This window comes from Convolutriloba macropyga, chromosome 5, assembly GCF_964194025.1.
Source record: "Convolutriloba macropyga chromosome 5, txConMacr16.3, whole genome shotgun sequence".
In the NCBI taxonomy this organism is placed as follows: Eukaryota; Metazoa; Xenacoelomorpha; order Acoela; family Convolutidae; genus Convolutriloba; species Convolutriloba macropyga.
The window spans coordinates 21,951,417-21,970,135 of NC_134472.1; the positions used below are offsets into that span (position 1 = coordinate 21,951,417).

Consider the following 18,719-nt stretch of genomic DNA (forward strand, 5'->3'; position numbering starts at 1 on the left):
CATTTTTTTTAGAACACATGACCTTTTTGTAAACCTTTTTAACCACCACGCAGCGATAGCAAGGCCAGTTTTTCTCTCATCTTTTTTGCAATCGAAAATGATTTCGATTGTACTTTGGGTCTGTATTTTTGTCATTTTGCATTATTTTCAAACCAATTTAAAAAAACTCTTTTTTCACTCTTTATAAAATAAAGCACAATTATTTATATTCCTTTTTCGGCAAATAGATTTTGATTTTATAGGCTTCGCATCAGTTCCTTACAAAATTGGTTTGACTTTTTAATTTAAAAAAAAATAGTTCTTTATGTAGTCGTATGACGTTGAAATTATTTAATGAATATTTTCTGATTTTCTGATTAAGTCGTTTATAGTGAATTACAAACTCGGTGCAGCTTATTTTTATCTGATTCTATTTTGAGTTTTTAGTAATTTTTTTGAGTAAAACAGATAGACATGGCCCTAAGTAATGCTCGCTTGTTTTATTTGATTTTGTTGTTGGTCTTAATCGCTTTTTAATCGCTTTCGTGGCAGGCATCATTTTTGGCTTTTAAAGAGTTATTGTTTTTTTTGTATAGGGGTTAGCAATTTTTAACTTTTGAAAATGAAGCAATTTGGGGAAGTTGAAGCAATTTTTAAAATTTGAAAATTTTCTATTTTAAAAGTTTTCTATTTCTTCTTCATTTAGTGGACAATTTAGTCAAAATCTTAGCCGAGCGGAGTCAAAACTTTATCTGCGAAAGCAAATTACATAGCTGACCTGCTTCATTTAATTTAGAAAGGTATATACATTTCAAATGTGTTTAAACATAACCGACTTACGTCAAACGAATTGCCATCAAACGACCTGCTGGCTTCGTCAGTAGCTAGCCACGGTATAGTGAGGCTAGCTACTGACGAAGCTAGCAGGTCGTTTGATGGCAATTCGTTTGACGTAAGTCGGTTATGTTTAAACACATTTGAAATGTATATACATTTCTAAATTAAATGAAGCAGGTCAGCTATGTAATTTGCTTTCGCAGATAAAGTTTTGACTCCGCTCGGCTAAGATTTTGACTGAATTGTCCACTAAATGAAGAAGAAATAGAAAACTTTTAAAATAGAAAATTTTCAAATTTTAAAAATTGCTTCAACTTCCCCAAATTGCTTCATTTTCAAAAGTTAAAAATTGCTAACCCCTATACAAAAAAACAATAACTCTTTAAAAGCCAAAAATGATGCCTGCCACGAAAGCGATTAAAAAGCGATTAAGACCAACAACAAAATCAAATAAAACAAACGAGCATTACTTAGGGCCATGTCTATCTGTTTTACTCAAAAAAATTACTAAAAACTCAAAATAGAATCAGATAAAAATAAGCTGAACCGAGTTTGTAATTCCCATATTTCCCAATCCTATGCCAAGAGTCAATTTCCCAATCTACTTCTGTAAAAACTGATTATAGTTCTTACTTGTCTAGCCTTTCTAGGGAGTAGAGCTGTGAGCAGAGCCGTATGTAGCAATCTTTGTAGTACCACACGGTGAGAGGGTTCCAGTCAGTGACGAGGAACCACTGTCTGATGTCGAACTTGGTGTCATATATGAGCAGACACCTCTCTATGTACTTCTGAACTACAATTTTACCCTCTTTCTGTGCTGGGTTTGGGGTGGAAGACACCATTGATAGAATCTGAGGCAGTTGCGTCTGGCAAGTGATTCCTATGAGCAAGATATCAATTAGTACAATGCGAGTTACATCAAAAGGAAAGTTTTTCCGAATTTTGAAGGAATACAAATGTCCGACCAGATTTATATTTACATTTTACAGTGCTTTACAATAATAGTGAATTGATTTTCAGAATCTAAGGACATATTTTGGAATAAATACAAACATAACACTCGAACTGACAGCTTATCAATGGGCTTTGAAAAGCCTTGTCAAGTGACGCCTTGAAAAAGTTTAAAGACAATTATCAAGGACGCTTCGTTCAAACAGATCAATTCAAAAATGTTCGCCGCATTATTTCAGTATTGAGAACAGCAAAAAAGAGAAACATAGCCGGCAGATTGTCGGAAAAACTGCGAACTAGACTTGCGTGCCATATAATATAGATAGAGACAGAAACAGAAATATAAGTTCATTTCACTGACACACTTTCAATGACAATATGGAAACGCTTGTTAAAGATCACTCCGGGATATTTTTTATTAGAGGCCTTAACTGCACATATGAGATCCCTTGAGTTTAAACTAATTCAAAATGAACTTAAGTTTTAAAACTCAAGTCATTTTATTGAGTGAGGTAAGTCAAGTATCATCAAAATCACGTAACTAACTGAAAAATTTCTATCAGAGAGAGAGAGTGAGAAATGACATCACGGGCAAAAATGAAGTTAGAGAGAGGAAGAATTACGTCAGAAAATTTGACGTTTTCAGCTTTGCGGTGTGAACAAATATAAAAGACGAAAAAAGAGCGGAAGAGGACGAAGCAAAAAACATCGCCACAGAAGAATTCCACAAACAACACGAAGAGTCCTCTCTGAAAAAAATAACTTTTAAATTAACTGGTACTAACAAATGGAACCGCAAAAAATAAAATCATTTTTTGAAAAATATTCCAAAAAACCAACTGATTTAAAAATGGAAAACGCAAATTATTCCTGCTTATAATACAAGAAAAAATTACTACGAAAACAGCTTTACGGAATTGGAAACAAAAAACTGCTCAAGCAGCAATGTGCATGCAAGCTATGTTAGAATGTGAAAATTTTCTATCTTCAGAGAAAAAATCAAACATTGCTAGATAAAATTGTTACAAAAATTATCGACCTCTGTAACTCTTCTCTGTAAAAACAACATTTTTTACCGAAAACGGTAATCATTTAAAAACTCAATAAAATTTTTGCAGTAGTAGTTTGAAATCCCAATGAGCAGTTTGTAGAAGACAGAGACTGTCAAAAAGATAAGAAAACTAATTCGTAATTTTTAAAGTATAAATTTAAAAATCAAATCGGAAACTCTAAATCATTATCAAATCAAAAACAACTGAAGCAGAAAAACACGGATTTTTTTATTTTAAGCAACCGAGGCAAAAAATGGCATACAAATTGTCATGTCTCATTATGAAGTGAAAACAGTTCAGTTTTGAAAAACAAACATTAAAAGAAAAAAGCCGATAAATTGGTCAAATTTTTTGACTCAATTTCAAATGCTCATTACCAAGTAAGAACTCAAATTATATAGAACTAACTAATAAAGCCAAGCTAAAATCCCTCGCGAGCTACAAAAACAGCTTTCTAAAGAGTTTTACTGGTAAAGTACTAGAAAAAAAAATAAAAAAACTTGGACAAAAACAGCCAAAATGTTATTAGTTTGTGTACAAATTTATAAACATAAAACGACTATTGTCAGAAGAATTGCTCTCAAACGTCAGTCAACGGAGTTTAATCAACGGGCTGTAGCCTATATAATTTTTTTCAGTTCACAAATAGTTGATCACGCCGGGATTTGAACCATGGACCTCCCGATCCCTCACCAGAAGCACTGCCCACTCGGATATCAGGTCCTTAGTGTTGATAAGCTGCAATCGATTTTATTTTAGCAACAAGGTTCACTTCGGATTGAGAGCAATAGTGATCACTCATAAACGCAGAACGAAATTGTGAAAATGTCACTTGAGAAGTCAAAGAATGGTTGTATAAAAGCGCAAGAAAAAAATGAAAAATTTGCAGAAAATAGATCAACACGTGTACAATAATTGATACGAAATTCGTTTGAGATTAAACAAAAACAAGGAAATTTCACAGCAAAAAGAGGCATTCAATTAATAAATTATCAAAAGGACGTTGCCGTATTTACTGAGCTCTCACAAAGGTTCGCTCAAAGCTAAAAAAACTAACGAAATTAATGGAAAAATGCCAAAAACTCACTAACAACTAAAAAAATTTGAGCCATTGTGGCGATTGAAATGCAATTTTTGGCGCGCAAAAACATTGCGGTCTCAATTTTAGATTTCTTCATAATCAAGCAGAATCGATAAAAATTTATTTTCAAAGTCCAAAAGCTATTCACTCTACAGCGTGCATAATCAAATAGTTCTCTGGCTCAAAAAAATAGTTAAGACAATATTTTTACCCATTTTCGCTTCTAGGTCAAAACGTCGTTTGAACAAATAGAACTTCCAATAAAAGAATCCTTAAAACCAATGCTCTTCTTCGAGTCGAAGAATAACTAAGAACACCGCTATATGGCCCTGCTCAGCTTAAAGCTTTGCAGCTATAACAAATATAAAAAGAAGAAAGAAAAGTAAACAGAGTAAAGTAATTTTTAAAGAAATCAGTAAACATAACCGACTAAAGTCGAGCGAATTGCCCTCAAACGACCGGCGAGTGGTTGGCATCGAGTAGCTAGCCACGGTTTAGTGAGGCTAGCTTTAAAGTATTTGAAAGGGGCGTAAGGTGAGCGCAGCAGGGGTGCACTGCAGCGGGGGTGCAAACATGGATTGGGTGGACAGATGTGGGGCGGTGGCTGGGTGGGTGGGGTGTGGGATCAATTTCTAAGAACCGCCCTTTCACATCATAACTATAAGTCTCCAAAACAGTCTCTGTCAAGTCTCCAAAACAGTCTCTGTCTGCAATTGAAGACTAGTGGGTTGAATGGCCCTAAGATAATTCAATGCAAACTGGGCACTACCTCTTTATACCGTTTCTGAAGACTAAAAGTCAAATGGGTTAGACCAAAAATCGATCAAGCGCCAAATTGCATAAAAGAGACAAACAAGATCAATATATTTGCTACAAACTGCTTTTGAGAGCAATTACCAATGTTTTTTTAGAGTACTTGCTAAGTCATTAATGATGAAAACATTTCAACTATAATTCACCATTAAAGAGGATTACATTTGATGACACTACGCCACATAACAGCTGCTGAAGTGCCGCATCAAAAGAGAGAGAGTGTGTGAGAGAGAGAGATAAAGCGTACACAAGAAAGAGAAGGAAAGGAAACCTAACGGACAGAAAGAGAAAGAGAGATAGTATAAGATAGTATAACAGTGAGAAAGAGTTTTTCCAAGACAGCTTCCAACTCTGCAGCTTCTAGTTTTCTAGCGTTGTAAACAAATCATATAGAAAAAACTGCAAAAGGCAAAATTTAAAAAAGTTTTCAAATTCTCAATAAAGTAAGTTCAGAACCACTTTTTTTGTCTCAAAAGTTCTGTCAAGTAACACATCTTGAAAACTTACAAATTTTCGTTGGCCAGTATTGGTCGATAAACTCTGCAAAGGACGAAAGAACTGAAAAAATTTTGGAAACAATTGCAAAATTTAACAAAATCATGCTAAAATTCAAAATATTAAAACCTTAAGAATCATTCATTTCATTGTCTCAAGAAACTATTCATTATCCCTGTTTAAAGCCTGAGATAGTTTCACTGACTCGTATAGATCTATACACTTGGAACAATATGAAAATTTCCCAAAGAAATTCGAAGAAATCCAAAATTTTTATTCAATTTTTCATCCCAATTTTTATCAAACTCTTTATCCAAAATTTTATCCAAAAGTTACTAAAACTGGAGTCATAAAAGCATTGATCACCACCCCATTAACTCTAAAAACTAGGCAACAGCTTTTTATCAAACCTTGGAGGAGGTCCCAGGGCCCCTGGTACCAAAAAAATTTCAAAAAAATGATAAAAAATGCAAATAATTTTTAAAAATTCTTAAATTCGGGATATTAAAATCTTGAAAAACATTCCATTACATTTATAATTTATGCAGTAACATATTCTCAAAATCTAGAGGAATTTCCGTTGCTCTTGAGGCTAAAGAAATCTAAAAAAAAACAAAAAAACTCAAAAACAAAAAATTGCATGTTTTATTTAAACAATGCTAAAACTTGTGATATTAAAAAGTTGAAAATTAATCCATGACCAACAAAATTTTTCCAGAAACTTTTCATCAAACCCTAACGGAGCTTTTTCTACCATTGAGGCTCAAAAAGCCTGCATAATAAGTATAAATGTCAAAAAATTGAAAAAATGGCAAAAATTGACAAAGAAGGCTAAAAATTGTGATGTTAATTAAAATAATGCAAGACATTCCATTACATGTAGAAATTATACAATAACCTATTTTCAAACCCTAGAGGAGTTTTCTTGCTGTTGAGGCTAAGAAAACCTAAAAAACCTATTCCATGGACAATAAAAATTTGTCAGTAGCTTATTATCAAACCCCTTAGGATGTTTTCTGGCCCCTGGGTTTAGAAAGACCTGAAAAATGACAATAAAGGTAAAAAAAAAATTTGAAAAAATTGCACGTTTTATAAAAAAAATGCTAAAATTCGGAATGTTAAAAAGTTGAAGCCATTTCATTCCCACTCGATAATATGCAATAACCAATTATTAAAACCTAGAGGATGTTCCTTGGCACCTAGGGCTGTTAAAATTGAAAAAAAAAATGTCAAAAATTTTCAAAAAACTTGAAAATAGCAAAATATTATAAATTTGAGTGTTTTTAGCGAGCGGTTGTTCTTCACTAGCTAGAAACGGAGGGTGGACAACATTCACAACATAAGTATAAGTCTTCAAAACAGTTTGAGCTGAAACAGAGCTGAAAGGCTCTAAAAGCACTTAATGTCCGCTGGGCGCTACCTGTTTATCCCGTTTTTGAGGACGAAAAGTCGAAAGCGTCAGACGAAAAATCGGTCAAGCGAAAAATCGCCTAAAGAAAGACCGACAGAACTAATATAATTGCTACAAACTTCGTTTGAGAGCAATTAATAAATACAAAATGAGTGATAATTGCCTGGAACCTAACCATAATCATTTGTTATTTAGGGGAGCTGAATTCATTTATTTAAGTTGTCAGGCTTGTTGTCAGGACTTATTAAATGAGGAAGTAAAGTGTAAAAGGGGGTAGAAAGGAATGATGAAAAAATTAACTTTAAATTGGAGACTGTAAAAAGGGCAAGCCGCTCAAGCGGTAATTTGTGAGATCTATAAGTTATTGCCGTTGCTGTAGTTTCTCACGAAGTTGCTTCTTATAGTACAATCTGCCCCATAAATTTGTCCCATATAATAATATATTCCAAACAAGGCGGCTCGGTAAGGTGCGATGGCACATAAGGTTCCGACCCCGCCCATCCACAATTTTGGCATAATTGTCTACCAAATGAGGAACAGATAGAAAAACCCAAAAATTATTTTTTGCGAATCCCAAAAAAGCCCAAGTCTTTTTCAAAAAATTCTGTATGAACGATAAGGTAGCCTCCAAAGCAAATAACTCAGTGGAGTAAAAATTGACGCATTAGATTGCTGTAATATGTCAATATTAAGAAAGCGAGTCAAGACGAACAGCAAAATCAAACAACAACAACAACAAACATTAATTACATCAAAAAATTTGTCCCTCTTAAAAACTAAATTTAATAACAGTCAACATACCGTCAGATAAACCTAAAACTAAACAAAAATAACTTATAAATCACCAGAAAACATATGCGACCAGTCCATAAAAAGGTTTGGTAACAATTATACAAAAAAGAACAAAAACAGTAAAGTAAAAAAATTAACTTACTTTTTTGAAACAGTTAACTTCAAAGTAATAAATACCATTAAGAATCAATTAATATTACCACAAATTTACGATTACCACTGCTTCTATAGAAGGGCATTAGGACCTGTCCTTATTCATTTTTTAAAGCGGCTAAAAAGAACAACGAAGAACAAACAAAATTTCAATTGAAACTTGCCAGAAAACGCTGTCAAAACCGTCAAGCCAAATTTCGGCACTCAAAATATATTTGATTGCGCTTTCTTCAAACAGCTATAGTGTAGTACGTGGCCATTAATTAGTAAGACTAGGTAACAAGCAGACAAAAAAGCGAAGTGCTAACGTATGTAATACTTTTAATTTTTTTTTCGAAACAAAATTACATTCAATGTCATGAAAGGCATTAATTAAAAAAAGAGCTATTTAAATAGGGTAGTTTATTCGTGAAAAGGAAGCCCTGGAGACCTGTAATTATCCAGAATATTTCCTGCATCTACAAAAAGAACGTCAAATATGACAAAAGTCAAATTAATTTACTTTTTTTGTGAAAAACCGGTGTCGAAGCCAGTAAGGTCATAACAAATTCTTTTAAAAAAGATTTTGGGACACCAATCCCTTTTATTCCCTTAACACCAATAATGTCATATTTGACCTGCAATTAACTAACGAGATTAGGTAACAAAAAGAAACATAAAAAGAAAAAAATTGCGAAGTTAAAAAGTTTTTTTCTAAATTTTGGAGAACGATTGTTTTCAAAGTCTTGAAAGCCAACAGCTATCCACTAATATCAGAATATCGGTTCTTCTATTCTTCCATGATAAGCCAATGAAAGCTATCACTATACAGGAAATTTCATACGACCGAAACGACAAAGTATAAATGACAGTTAGAGACAAAATTAAAAAATTCAATTGATTTCTTCAAGAAAGAGGCGTCGAGGCCGTTAAAACGATAATGTATATCTTTCAAGATTTTATTATGTTCAATTGTGCCTTATTCTGAATGCTAATAAGGTGACATGAGAACTGTCAATAATGTGATAATGTGACAAAATTAGAAAACGTGAAAAATTGGCAAATATCAAAACAAACAAAAATCTGAAATCTTGTAGTATCAAAGCCAGAAAACAATAACTTCAGGCTTAAAACTGCAACTGAGAATAAATGTTAAATCAGTAGGAAGAACAAGCAGTCTTTCTTTGCTGACACTAAGCTGGAAGTTGAACAAATTAAGAAAATAGAGGAAAAGTTAATTAAGCCATTATTTATTGAAAAGTCAATTATTTTTAAAAAAAGAAACGACCATAAACTTTCAACTAAAAAACTAAATGCATTAGCTTGGAGCTGCGTAGCAAGCGAATTCGTTGGACCTATCACTCCTGAGCTTTGATTTGATATGTTCTGTTCTTTATTATTAAAAAAGTCTTTTTTTTTAAAAAAAAAAAAAGACCGACTGATTACAACCCGAATTTTTTTTGCATTGTAACAATACAAGAATGGCCCAAAACTATCCCTGCTAATACTTATTGTCCGTTAGGAACAATTGATTTTTAGAATTTTGTAGATATAGATAAATTGTTAGTTGAAAACTCAAAATAAATTCTGCATTTTTGATAATCAACGAGTAAAGTTAGCAAAAAACGGCAAAGTTTTAACTACAGTGCACTCTCAGCGGACTCTGGAGTATAAATAGCCCCCCTCTGAGTCTACAAAGATTGTATGAGTGTTGTTTGGGGGTGTACTGTCGGCAAATTTAGTCAAAGTGGACTAAAGTAGCTTATTTAGTGCTGTTTTTGATGAAAAAGGCTAAATTTTGAAATGTTTATCCAGATTTTTTGACCAAAAAAATTAAATCAAAACAATCAACAATGCTTGTTTGTCTTCAAAAATAAAATCAACGACACTATTCTTAAAAATTATAACAAATTTTAGCAAAATTGACGAAAATTTAGGCAAAAATTCCGGAAAATGTGAAGAAAAACAACGTGAATTCACTCTTCTTTTCTCAGAAGTTTAAACCTCGATAACTCCCTGTAGAAAAAAAAATTAAAAAAATCTTTTTAATTCCATATTCTACGCTGGACGAGCTTTCTAATGATACCAGTCTCAACTCTCTACGATGAATATATCGAGCGACGAAAATTCACGGAACCAAAAAAAACATAGCAGAACAAGTCCTGAAATACAATGCAAAGAATTGAATGAAAAACTCAGACGTACTCTAACTGATCAGCAGAACACAAACAAAATCATCTCAAAAATTTGAGAAAATAAAAGAATCAAAACTAAAAATATACTCATTGCTAAAACTCGAAGCTTTTAAACCTAAGGCAGAATTTTTTCCCTTTAAAAACACCTATTTCAAAAACAAGTCCAATTTCAATTTTTTTTTCTGAAATCGGTCCAGTATTATATCTGCAACACCTGAAAAATTTTCATTGGCCCTTGAAGATCGATTGACTCGAAAGTGACCAAAAAATTTAAGAAAAGAAATCAATTGCAAATAATCAGAAAATTTTGCTGAAAATCGTGATATAAATATCTTCAGATTCCTTTCTGTGTCTCTAGGTCTCTAGAGGCTACCCAGTAACCGAATTCCAAGCTTTAAAAAACTCATTGGCTCATAGATCGATAGGCAATAACTTTTAGAAAAAATTTCAAACTTCAAAAAAAATCGTTCTATTAAAATGTTGAAAGCCATTCAATTGCCCCTAGCAACTATTTAATAACATACTGACAAACACTGGATGAAGTTACCTGTCTACTGAGACAAGAAAAAATAAATATAAAACAAAAATGTTTTGAAAAAACCCGAAAAAATTGCAAATTTTATCAAAAAAACATCCAAAATTCGAAAGGTTAAATTGTTGAAAACAAATCCATTGAAACTAAAAACCATGCAGTCTCAACTCTCTACGATGAATATATCGAGCGACGAAAATTCACGGAACCAAAAAAAACATAGCAGAACAAGTCCTGAAATACAATGCAAAGAATTGAATGAAAAACTCAGACGTACTCTAACTGATCAGCAGAACACAAACAAAATCATCTCAAAAATTTGAGAAAATAAAAGAATCAAAACTAAAAATATACTCATTGCTAAAACTCGAAGCTTTTAAACCTAACGCAGAATTTTTTCCCTTTAAAAACACCTATTTCAAAAACATGTCCAATTTCAATTTTTTTTTCTGAAATCGGTCCAGTATTATATCTGCAACACCTGAAAAATTTTCATTGGCCCTTGAAGATCGATTGACTCGAAAGTGACCAAAAAATTTAAGAAAAGAAATCAATTGCAAATAATCAGAAAATTTTGCTGAAAATCGTGATATAAATATCTTCAGATTCCTTTCTGTGTCTCTAGGTCTCTAGAGGCTACCCAGTAACCGAATTCCAAGCTTTAAAAAACTCATTGGCTCATAGATCGATAGGCAATAACTTTTAGAAAAAATTTCAAACTTCAAAAAAAAATCGTTCTATTAAAATGTTGAAAGCCATTCAATTGCCCCTAGCAACTATTTAATAACATACTGACAAACACTGGATGAAGTTACCTGTCTACTGAGACAAGAAAAAATAAATATAATACAAAAATGTTTTGAAAAAACCCGAAAAAATTGCAAATTTTATCAAAAAAACATCCAAAATTCGAAAGGTTAAATTGTTGAAAACAAATCCATTGAAACTAAAAACCATGCAATAAATTTTTATCAGAACGTGGAATAAGTTTTCTCGCACTTGAGAATGGACGAATATCAAAAACTGACACAAATTTCAGGAAACCTTTAAAAAATTGCAGATTTTATCCACAAAATGCTAAAATTCGAGACATTAAAATGTTAAAAAATCTTCCATTGTTACTAGAAACTATGAAGTGCCCTATTAACAAAACTTAAAGGAGACTGCCTGGTCCCTGAAGCTTGAAAAACTAAAAAAAATTGACGAAAATTTTCAAAAACCTGAAAAAAATGCGAATTTTGTCAAAAAAATTGCTAAAATTTGTGATATTAAGAAGTTGAAACCTATTCCATGGCAACCAAAAATTTTTCAGTAACTCATTATCTAACCCCTAATGAGGTTTTCTGGCCCCTGGGACTCAAACAACTTGAATAATGACAAAAAATGTCGAAAAAAATGAAAAAATTGCAAGGTTTGTCAAAAAATGCTAAAATTCATGATGGCAAAAAATTGGAAACCATTCCATTAACACTAGAAATTATGCAGGAATCTATCATCAAACCCTTTATCAAACTCTAGAGGAGATTTTTTGGCACCTAGGGCTAAAAAACTCAAAAAATGACAAAAACTTTCAAAAAACCTGAAAAAATTGCAAAAATTAGTATCCTTTCGCGTGTTTGTGTTTGTAGTACCAAAACTTATAGCTCATAAAATGGTCATAACAAGCAATTTTGTGACGCAAAAGACCTTATTCAACTTTTTAAAACTTCAACCTAAGACTAATTAAACAAAAAAAACCCAAAAAAATTACAAAAAACATGAAAAATTGTACCTTTTGAGCCCAAAAACTCCTAAAAATGACCTTTCAACCTTAAGTTAAGGCCATCCCAGCAGCTGCACCACTATTAGCACTTGAAGGACAACTAAAGCCCACTTTGCTTTGGGCCTCTAATGAAACTTAATGCCCGCTGGGCTTTACCAGTTTATCCCGTTTTGAACGATCAAAGTCATTGAAAAATGTGTGAACACATCTATAGGAGTATATAGTTCCTCCCCCCTCAAGAGGGTCGGAACAAAAATGCCAAAACATGCAATTGACCCTGAATATGGTCATTTGGATGCCATTACTTTATGCCCTGTTTCTTATCGTGGTCATACCTGTTTTTATCGAATGATTAACACTATAGTCAAGGTTCGCAGTATAACCAGTTGGAACTGCTAACGACATAAAAATCTCTATAAGGTACCTCTTCCTCTGGACAGTGCTCCTGGTTTGCATATCCACATGTTTTTCACCCCATCAACGTCTGTCATCGGCCGAGCCAATCTCATTCTGGCCAAAATATTTTCACATGCGGCAGCTGTTGTACATGGGTGAGTTTTCCCTCCACTTGTGTCCAACACTGCACCTTCACTGTAATGAATAGAGAAGGGAATAAAGAAACTAGCTGAATCACCTTTCTATAAATGCATCACCAAATAGCATCAACATAATAACATAGCCCAGATTACCTACTATAGCTGCGGAACAGCTACAGAAATGAGTCGATGAAGCTATAGTTATGGATGCTGTTTAAGAAACTATGGAAAAAACACATAAAAATGTCAAAATGATGTCTGTAAAAAATTCAGCTACAGAAAACTTATCACTTGGTCACAGGAAAAAAACACGACGTGTAAAATATTGCAACGCCAGTTATTATGCCTCTAAAAGTTCCCTTTAAACTGAGCATTTACGATAGCACATGAGCGTTCGGTTATAAAGGTTTGTAGTGCAGATGGGTGGGTGGGGGTGGGGGTATACAGGTTGTGAAGAAACTAGTATCGAAGAGAAGAGGAACTGCTCAGCAACTCAGTGCCATTAGACTTTACCATTTTATCCCATTTCTCAAGACGAAAAATTGGCTGTACAAAAAAACTACAAAAAAGACCAAATAGGTAGTAAGAAATAACACTTAACTAAAAAAATAGGAAAGATTTACTTTGCGGACAAATTTAAAATGAGTCTCATAATGGATAAAAAATTTGAATATTGGAAAAATCATTGGAAAAGCATAAGGGAAAAATCATCGAAAATTATGACTGTTAATTAACCAACGTGCAAATCAGTCAAAAGTTAGCTCAAAAAGGCATATTGGAACAATTTATTGCTGATTCATTTATTTAGAGCAACACGAGAGGGACACACAACAGTGTCGCTAGCTAACGCATAAGATAAGCACATTTGATCACCTGGCCCCGCAAGACCCAATCACACCTCCAAAGCATGTGGAACTTGAAACTAATCCATAACAAGCGAGCAAATTGTGACAAATGATCAAGCTCAATGAAGTTCGTGCTCTCTTAAGTCTAATTGGTTAATTTAAAATTAGGACTCCTGTTCGGCTAATTTTCACTCTGTATTTCCCTGGAGTCCTAGCAATCATCAAGCAAACCAAAAAATTTTGTATGGCGTTTCGTCTTTATAATTTACCAAAATTTTTAATATTTCGACATTTCATGAGCTTGAATTTTGCTTGTAAAAATTAAACTTCCTTAATACTTTAATTAAGACATACAGGAAGAATTCCAGAAGATAGTTGCGACCGATTTCTATAACCCGATTGCGATTGAAGAACAGAAAGCAACGGCGAATGGTTGGCGCCTGGCTTGGGTAGTGGCCAGCTTGGACTTAGAGATAGTAGCAGGGGGAGGGTGAAACGTTTGGGGGTCAAGCAATAGGAGGGGGACAAGCGATGTGGGGGAGGGTTAGGAGGGCTGAACAAGAAGGAGTTCAAATCATAAGGTTGAGTAGGATGGACGGCAGAGTGTTGGGGAGAGGGAAACTAACTTCTTAAAACAGTTTTGGTGAATCCCATACTTAGAGACTATTGTTAGAAGCGTAATGCTCTAAGAAAGCTGCCCAGTCACCTAATGCCCTCCGGGCTTTACCTGTTCATCCCATTTGTGAGGACGAAAAGCTATTAGGGTCAAACGACAAATTGGTCCAGCCAAAAATTGCATTAAAAAAGACCACTGGACTAGTATGACTGCTTCAAACTTCGTTTGAGAGCTATTAAAACTTACTGATGTATTAACACATTTTCATATTTAGCATTCTTTTGATTTCACTTCTTATTAAGACAATTTTTTTGTCTCTTAATGAGAAGATACATAGTATAGTCAAAAACAATTAGCATTAGAGAAGATTACTCAGACAAAAAAGTAGCAAAAATCAGTTAGCGAGAATTTAAAATTGGGCTTTATGGGTGACTGCAATGAAAAAAAAACACGGAGCAAAAATTGCATGACTATCCTTATAAACATCAAAATTGCTGATAAACCTCTAAATTAGAATAAAACCTAGATTACTAACGAAAAAATTGGTAACACTATCGATATAGTCTTTCAAATTAAAATAGCCCGTTCAATATTTTCAGCTGAATACAACATTCCAAACATCAAGACTGCTTAAAAAGCTGCAATTGAACAAAAAAAAATCGCTCGCTTTCATAATATTTTGTCAACATCAATATCTCGCTCTCTCTCAAACACAGTGGCAAAAACAAAAAACAATGTCTTTTCGCTTCACTCTCCAATTTTGTTTGACACTCAAGCCACTCTAAAATTGTTCGCGCGTTTCAACTACTGCTCGAAAATTATTTCCCAGAAAAATAACTAAATACGAGCGGCGTAGGATATTAGCCGACGGCTCGATTTGATTAGGCAAAGCTAATTTTTATAGGCAAAATTTTTGTAAATGGCAAAAAAAAATTTCTCTAACATTTCGTAGAAGGTAGGCAAAAACCAATTAAAAAACTTTTAGACCTACTTCAGACTCCTCTTTGTTTTATAAAAAATACTCAATCTGTCTCTTTGATGAGCAACTGCTACAGTATAGAACTTTAAGCAAAGTCATTGAAAACTGAAACTAGCCTGAAGAACTTAAAATGATTTTGCGTAAAATGTTTTAAAAAAGAGAGAAATAAGGTAGAAGGAAAATTTTTGTTCGAAGTAAAATAAACAGGATCTTTTTCACTTGTGCCCCCAGTATAGTGAGTGCATATTATTTGCACCCCCTCCCCCCGACGCACGTGCCATTTTTCTACATAATGATTTAACATGTAATGATAAGGTCTCTGTAACTGAGTGTGCAACGTACTGTGGGGCACAAACGGAAAAGATCAGATTGGGTAATTTTATAAAAAAATAACCGGAAGTATTCCAGAAACAAATCGAGACGTTGTTTCGGCGACAAAAAGACTAAGTCTTGAAAAAAACCATGGAAAATGAAAAAAAAGTCTGATTTCTTTCTTACTGAATTAAAAAGATAGAAAAATTCAATTAATTTCTCATGTTTTATAACTGCACAACAATTGGACTCCATTTTTGAACCAAAAGAAGATCACAAAAACGCTTATATAATAAAAAAAACCCGTAACAGGCACACGAATTCATCCAATTGCTAAAAAAATTCAAAAAATGAAGCAGGCAGACAAAAGTGGGGTAATAGGCCTCTATTCCCTTCTCAGTGACTGCATTGAAAAAAAACACAGAGCACAAAATGCATGACTATCCTTAAAAACAGCAAAATTGCTGATAAACCTCTAATTTAGAATGAAACCTAGATTACTAACGAAAAAATTGGTAACACTATCGATATAGTCCTTCGAATTAAAATAGCCTGTTCAATATTTTCAGCTGAATATAACATTCCAAACAACAAGACTGCTTAAAAAGCTGCACTTGAAAACATCGCTCGCTCATTTTGTTTGACACTCAAGCCACTCTTAAATTGTTCACGCGTTTCAACTCCTGCTCGAAAATTATTTCCCAGAAAATTAATTAAATACGAGCGGCGTAGGATATTAGCCGACGGCTCGATTTGATTAGGCAAAACTAATTTTTATAGGCGAAATTTTTGTATAAGGCAAAAAAAATTTCTCTAACATTTCGTAGAAAGTAGGCAAAAACCAATTAAAACACTTTTAGACCTACTTCAGACTCCTCTTGGTTTTATAAAAAATACTCAATCTGTCTAAAAATTGTCGCTATGATAACAACTTACAGCACACCGGTCAAAAACTTTTCGTAAACAATGAATAGCTCCAGCGTTTTCATTTAGGTCCGCCTCCAAAGTACGCAAAATTTGTTCTGGAACTTTTTCGCACCCCTAGTTCTCAGTTTAAGAACAAAGCAGCAAGGTTGTTTTTCAGATCCGATTTTTCTCTTGCAAATTTTCCTTTATGTTTCCGATGATTACAAAAATGGTGTCATAGTTAGGAAAGCAGGTTATAACACTCAACCTTCCACAAAACTGTTAGGAGTATTTTTGAGCAAACGTTTGCGACTGAAATGGTAATTTTTTGTATATTTTTCTTACGTTACAGCATACTCTAAATATCATGCATATAAAAATATAAAATACTTAATAAGTAAGCTAAGCGATTAGTGGCTCTTTCGTCGTGTCGAGAATTGTAATTACTAACTGTGCCAGTTTGTAGTAGTTGTTAGTGAATCCATGCCACTCGTTCTCCGTAGCACCTAGGAACTTGTCTGGACCATAGTCCAGATCCGGCTCATCCAAGTTTCCAACATCTACTTCCCTCAAATACTGCGCACAAATTTTGACGGCAAACTCCAAAATGGCAGTATCTAGGTATACTAGTTGATTGTTACTCCTCGATTGTTTGCCTGAAGCAAACACAGATTTATTAAACACAGTTCTGATAGGAAAGTTTTCTTCTCAAAAAAATGGACGCGATATAGGCCAAACATAGCCGGTAGATTGTTGAAAATGCTGCAAAATAGAGTTGATGGAGATGCCGATTAAATAAAGGAAACCTATCAAACAAAGGCAACTGTTAGAAAAATTGTTTTACGAAAAAGACGCGCTTCTTAAAATTAGGCTCAATGTTTTTTAACAGACTTCATCATACGGGATTAATTTACAGCAATAAATAAGGACATCAAAAGATAAACAAAACAACTACAGAGTTCGAGTTCGAGTATTCTGGTCTGTAGGTTTGTTGCCTCTGTCGACCAGCTCCTCCGTGTTGTCCCTTACCCTAGGACAATTCGCGGAACATCCTGTGTTGCCAGTGTCTGTCAAGTCGTGTCTTGAAGATATCCAAGCTTTCACTTGACACGACGTGTTCTGGTAACTCGTTCCAATCTTTAGGTCCATCAACTGAGAAAAACTTTTTCCTCAGCTCCAGTCGTGCTCTTCTGATGGAAAGTTGCTGCCCATGTTTCCTCGAGTTTCGTTCGATAAACTGAATTAGATTTCCCGTAGCAGATTCGTCGTACATTCCATTGATGATTTTGAAGATTTCTATCATCCGGCCTCTTTGTCTTCTGTATTCTGTGGTTGGTAGCTTGAGTTCCCTGAGCCGCTCTTCATAACTTAAACCTCGCAGGGATCCAACTAGCCTTGTGGCTCTTCTTTGAACATTTTCTATACTGGTCTTATGCTTTTTAAGATTTGGATACCAGATTTGGTTCGCGTACTCTAGGTGGGGTCTGACTAATGCTTTGTACAGTTGTAGAAATACTTGTTTGCTGATGTTAATAAAACTTCTGCGGATTAGGGCAAGAATAGAGTTCGCTTTCTTCAACTTCATACAGATGTGCTCTTCGAAACTAAGTTTGCTGTCGGTCATTATTCCCAGGTCTTTCTCTTTGTACACACTCTTCAGATTTTGGTCTTTGTTAAGATTGTACGTTCTCTCTGATGTGGTCTTCTTCTTTGATGTCAATGTCATCTTTACACATTTCTCTGCGTTGAACTCAAGGAGGCTCGTCTTCGACCATGTTCGGAGTTCTTCTAGGTCTTTCTGGAGGACTAGTTGATCTTCTACTGTTGAGATCTCTCTGTAGAGCTTTGCGTCGTCTGCGAACAGTAGGAGTGGGGACTGAACCACGTCTGTCATTGAGTTGATGTAGATGATGAACAAGACTGGTCCTAGTACCGATCCTTGCGGTATTCCGCTCAGTACTGGTTCCCATCTTGAAGGAATTTCGTTTACCATCACTCTTTGCTCTCTTCCATTGAGGAAGCTTCGGATCCAGTCGTGGGTTTTACCTCCAATTCCAAGTTGATGTAGTACTCTGAAGAGTCTCTGGTGAGGGACTGTGTCGAAGGCTTTTTTGAAGTCAAGGTAGATAATATCCACTTCGTTATTCTTATCTAGCGCTTCTGTCCAATCGTCCATTGCTCTTAAGAGCTGCAGTGTTGTCGACCTTCCAGTCATAAACCCATACTGTTTCTGACTAATCAGGTCGTTTGTCAGAATATGGTACATGAGGTGTTTTCTTACAAACTTCTCCATAACTTTGCAGCATACGGATGTCAGGCTAACCGGTCTGTAGTTAGCTGCGTCTTTCTTTGGTCCTTTTTTGTAGATCGCTGAGATGTTGGCCCTTCTCCAGTCGTCCGGGACTGTACCTGTTCTCCAAGATTCGTTGAAAATTTCTGTGAGATATTCAGCTATTTTTTCTCTTGCTTCCAGCAGAACTCTAGCGTGGATTC

At 34.4% G+C, this 18,719-nt stretch overlaps 1 protein-coding gene across 1 annotated transcript in view; it reads right to left on the reverse strand.

Moving 5' to 3' along the window:
- The window catches only part of LOC142339229 (protein monoglycylase TTLL8-like), a 34,828-nt gene extending 18,003 nt beyond the window's left edge, over nucleotides 1-16,825 (reverse strand). The window contains exons 1-3 of the mRNA XM_075389085.1: nucleotides 16,678-16,825; nucleotides 12,457-12,623; nucleotides 1,450-1,696 (exon numbers count right to left, since the gene is read on the reverse strand). Of these exons, the coding sequence (XP_075245200.1) occupies nucleotides 1,450-1,696; nucleotides 12,457-12,541 (332 nt within the window). The 5' untranslated portion in view covers nucleotides 12,542-12,623; nucleotides 16,678-16,825. The remainder of the gene's footprint in view (nucleotides 1-1,449; nucleotides 1,697-12,456; nucleotides 12,624-16,677) is intronic.
- Between the last annotated feature and the right edge of the window lie 1,894 nt (nucleotides 16,826-18,719).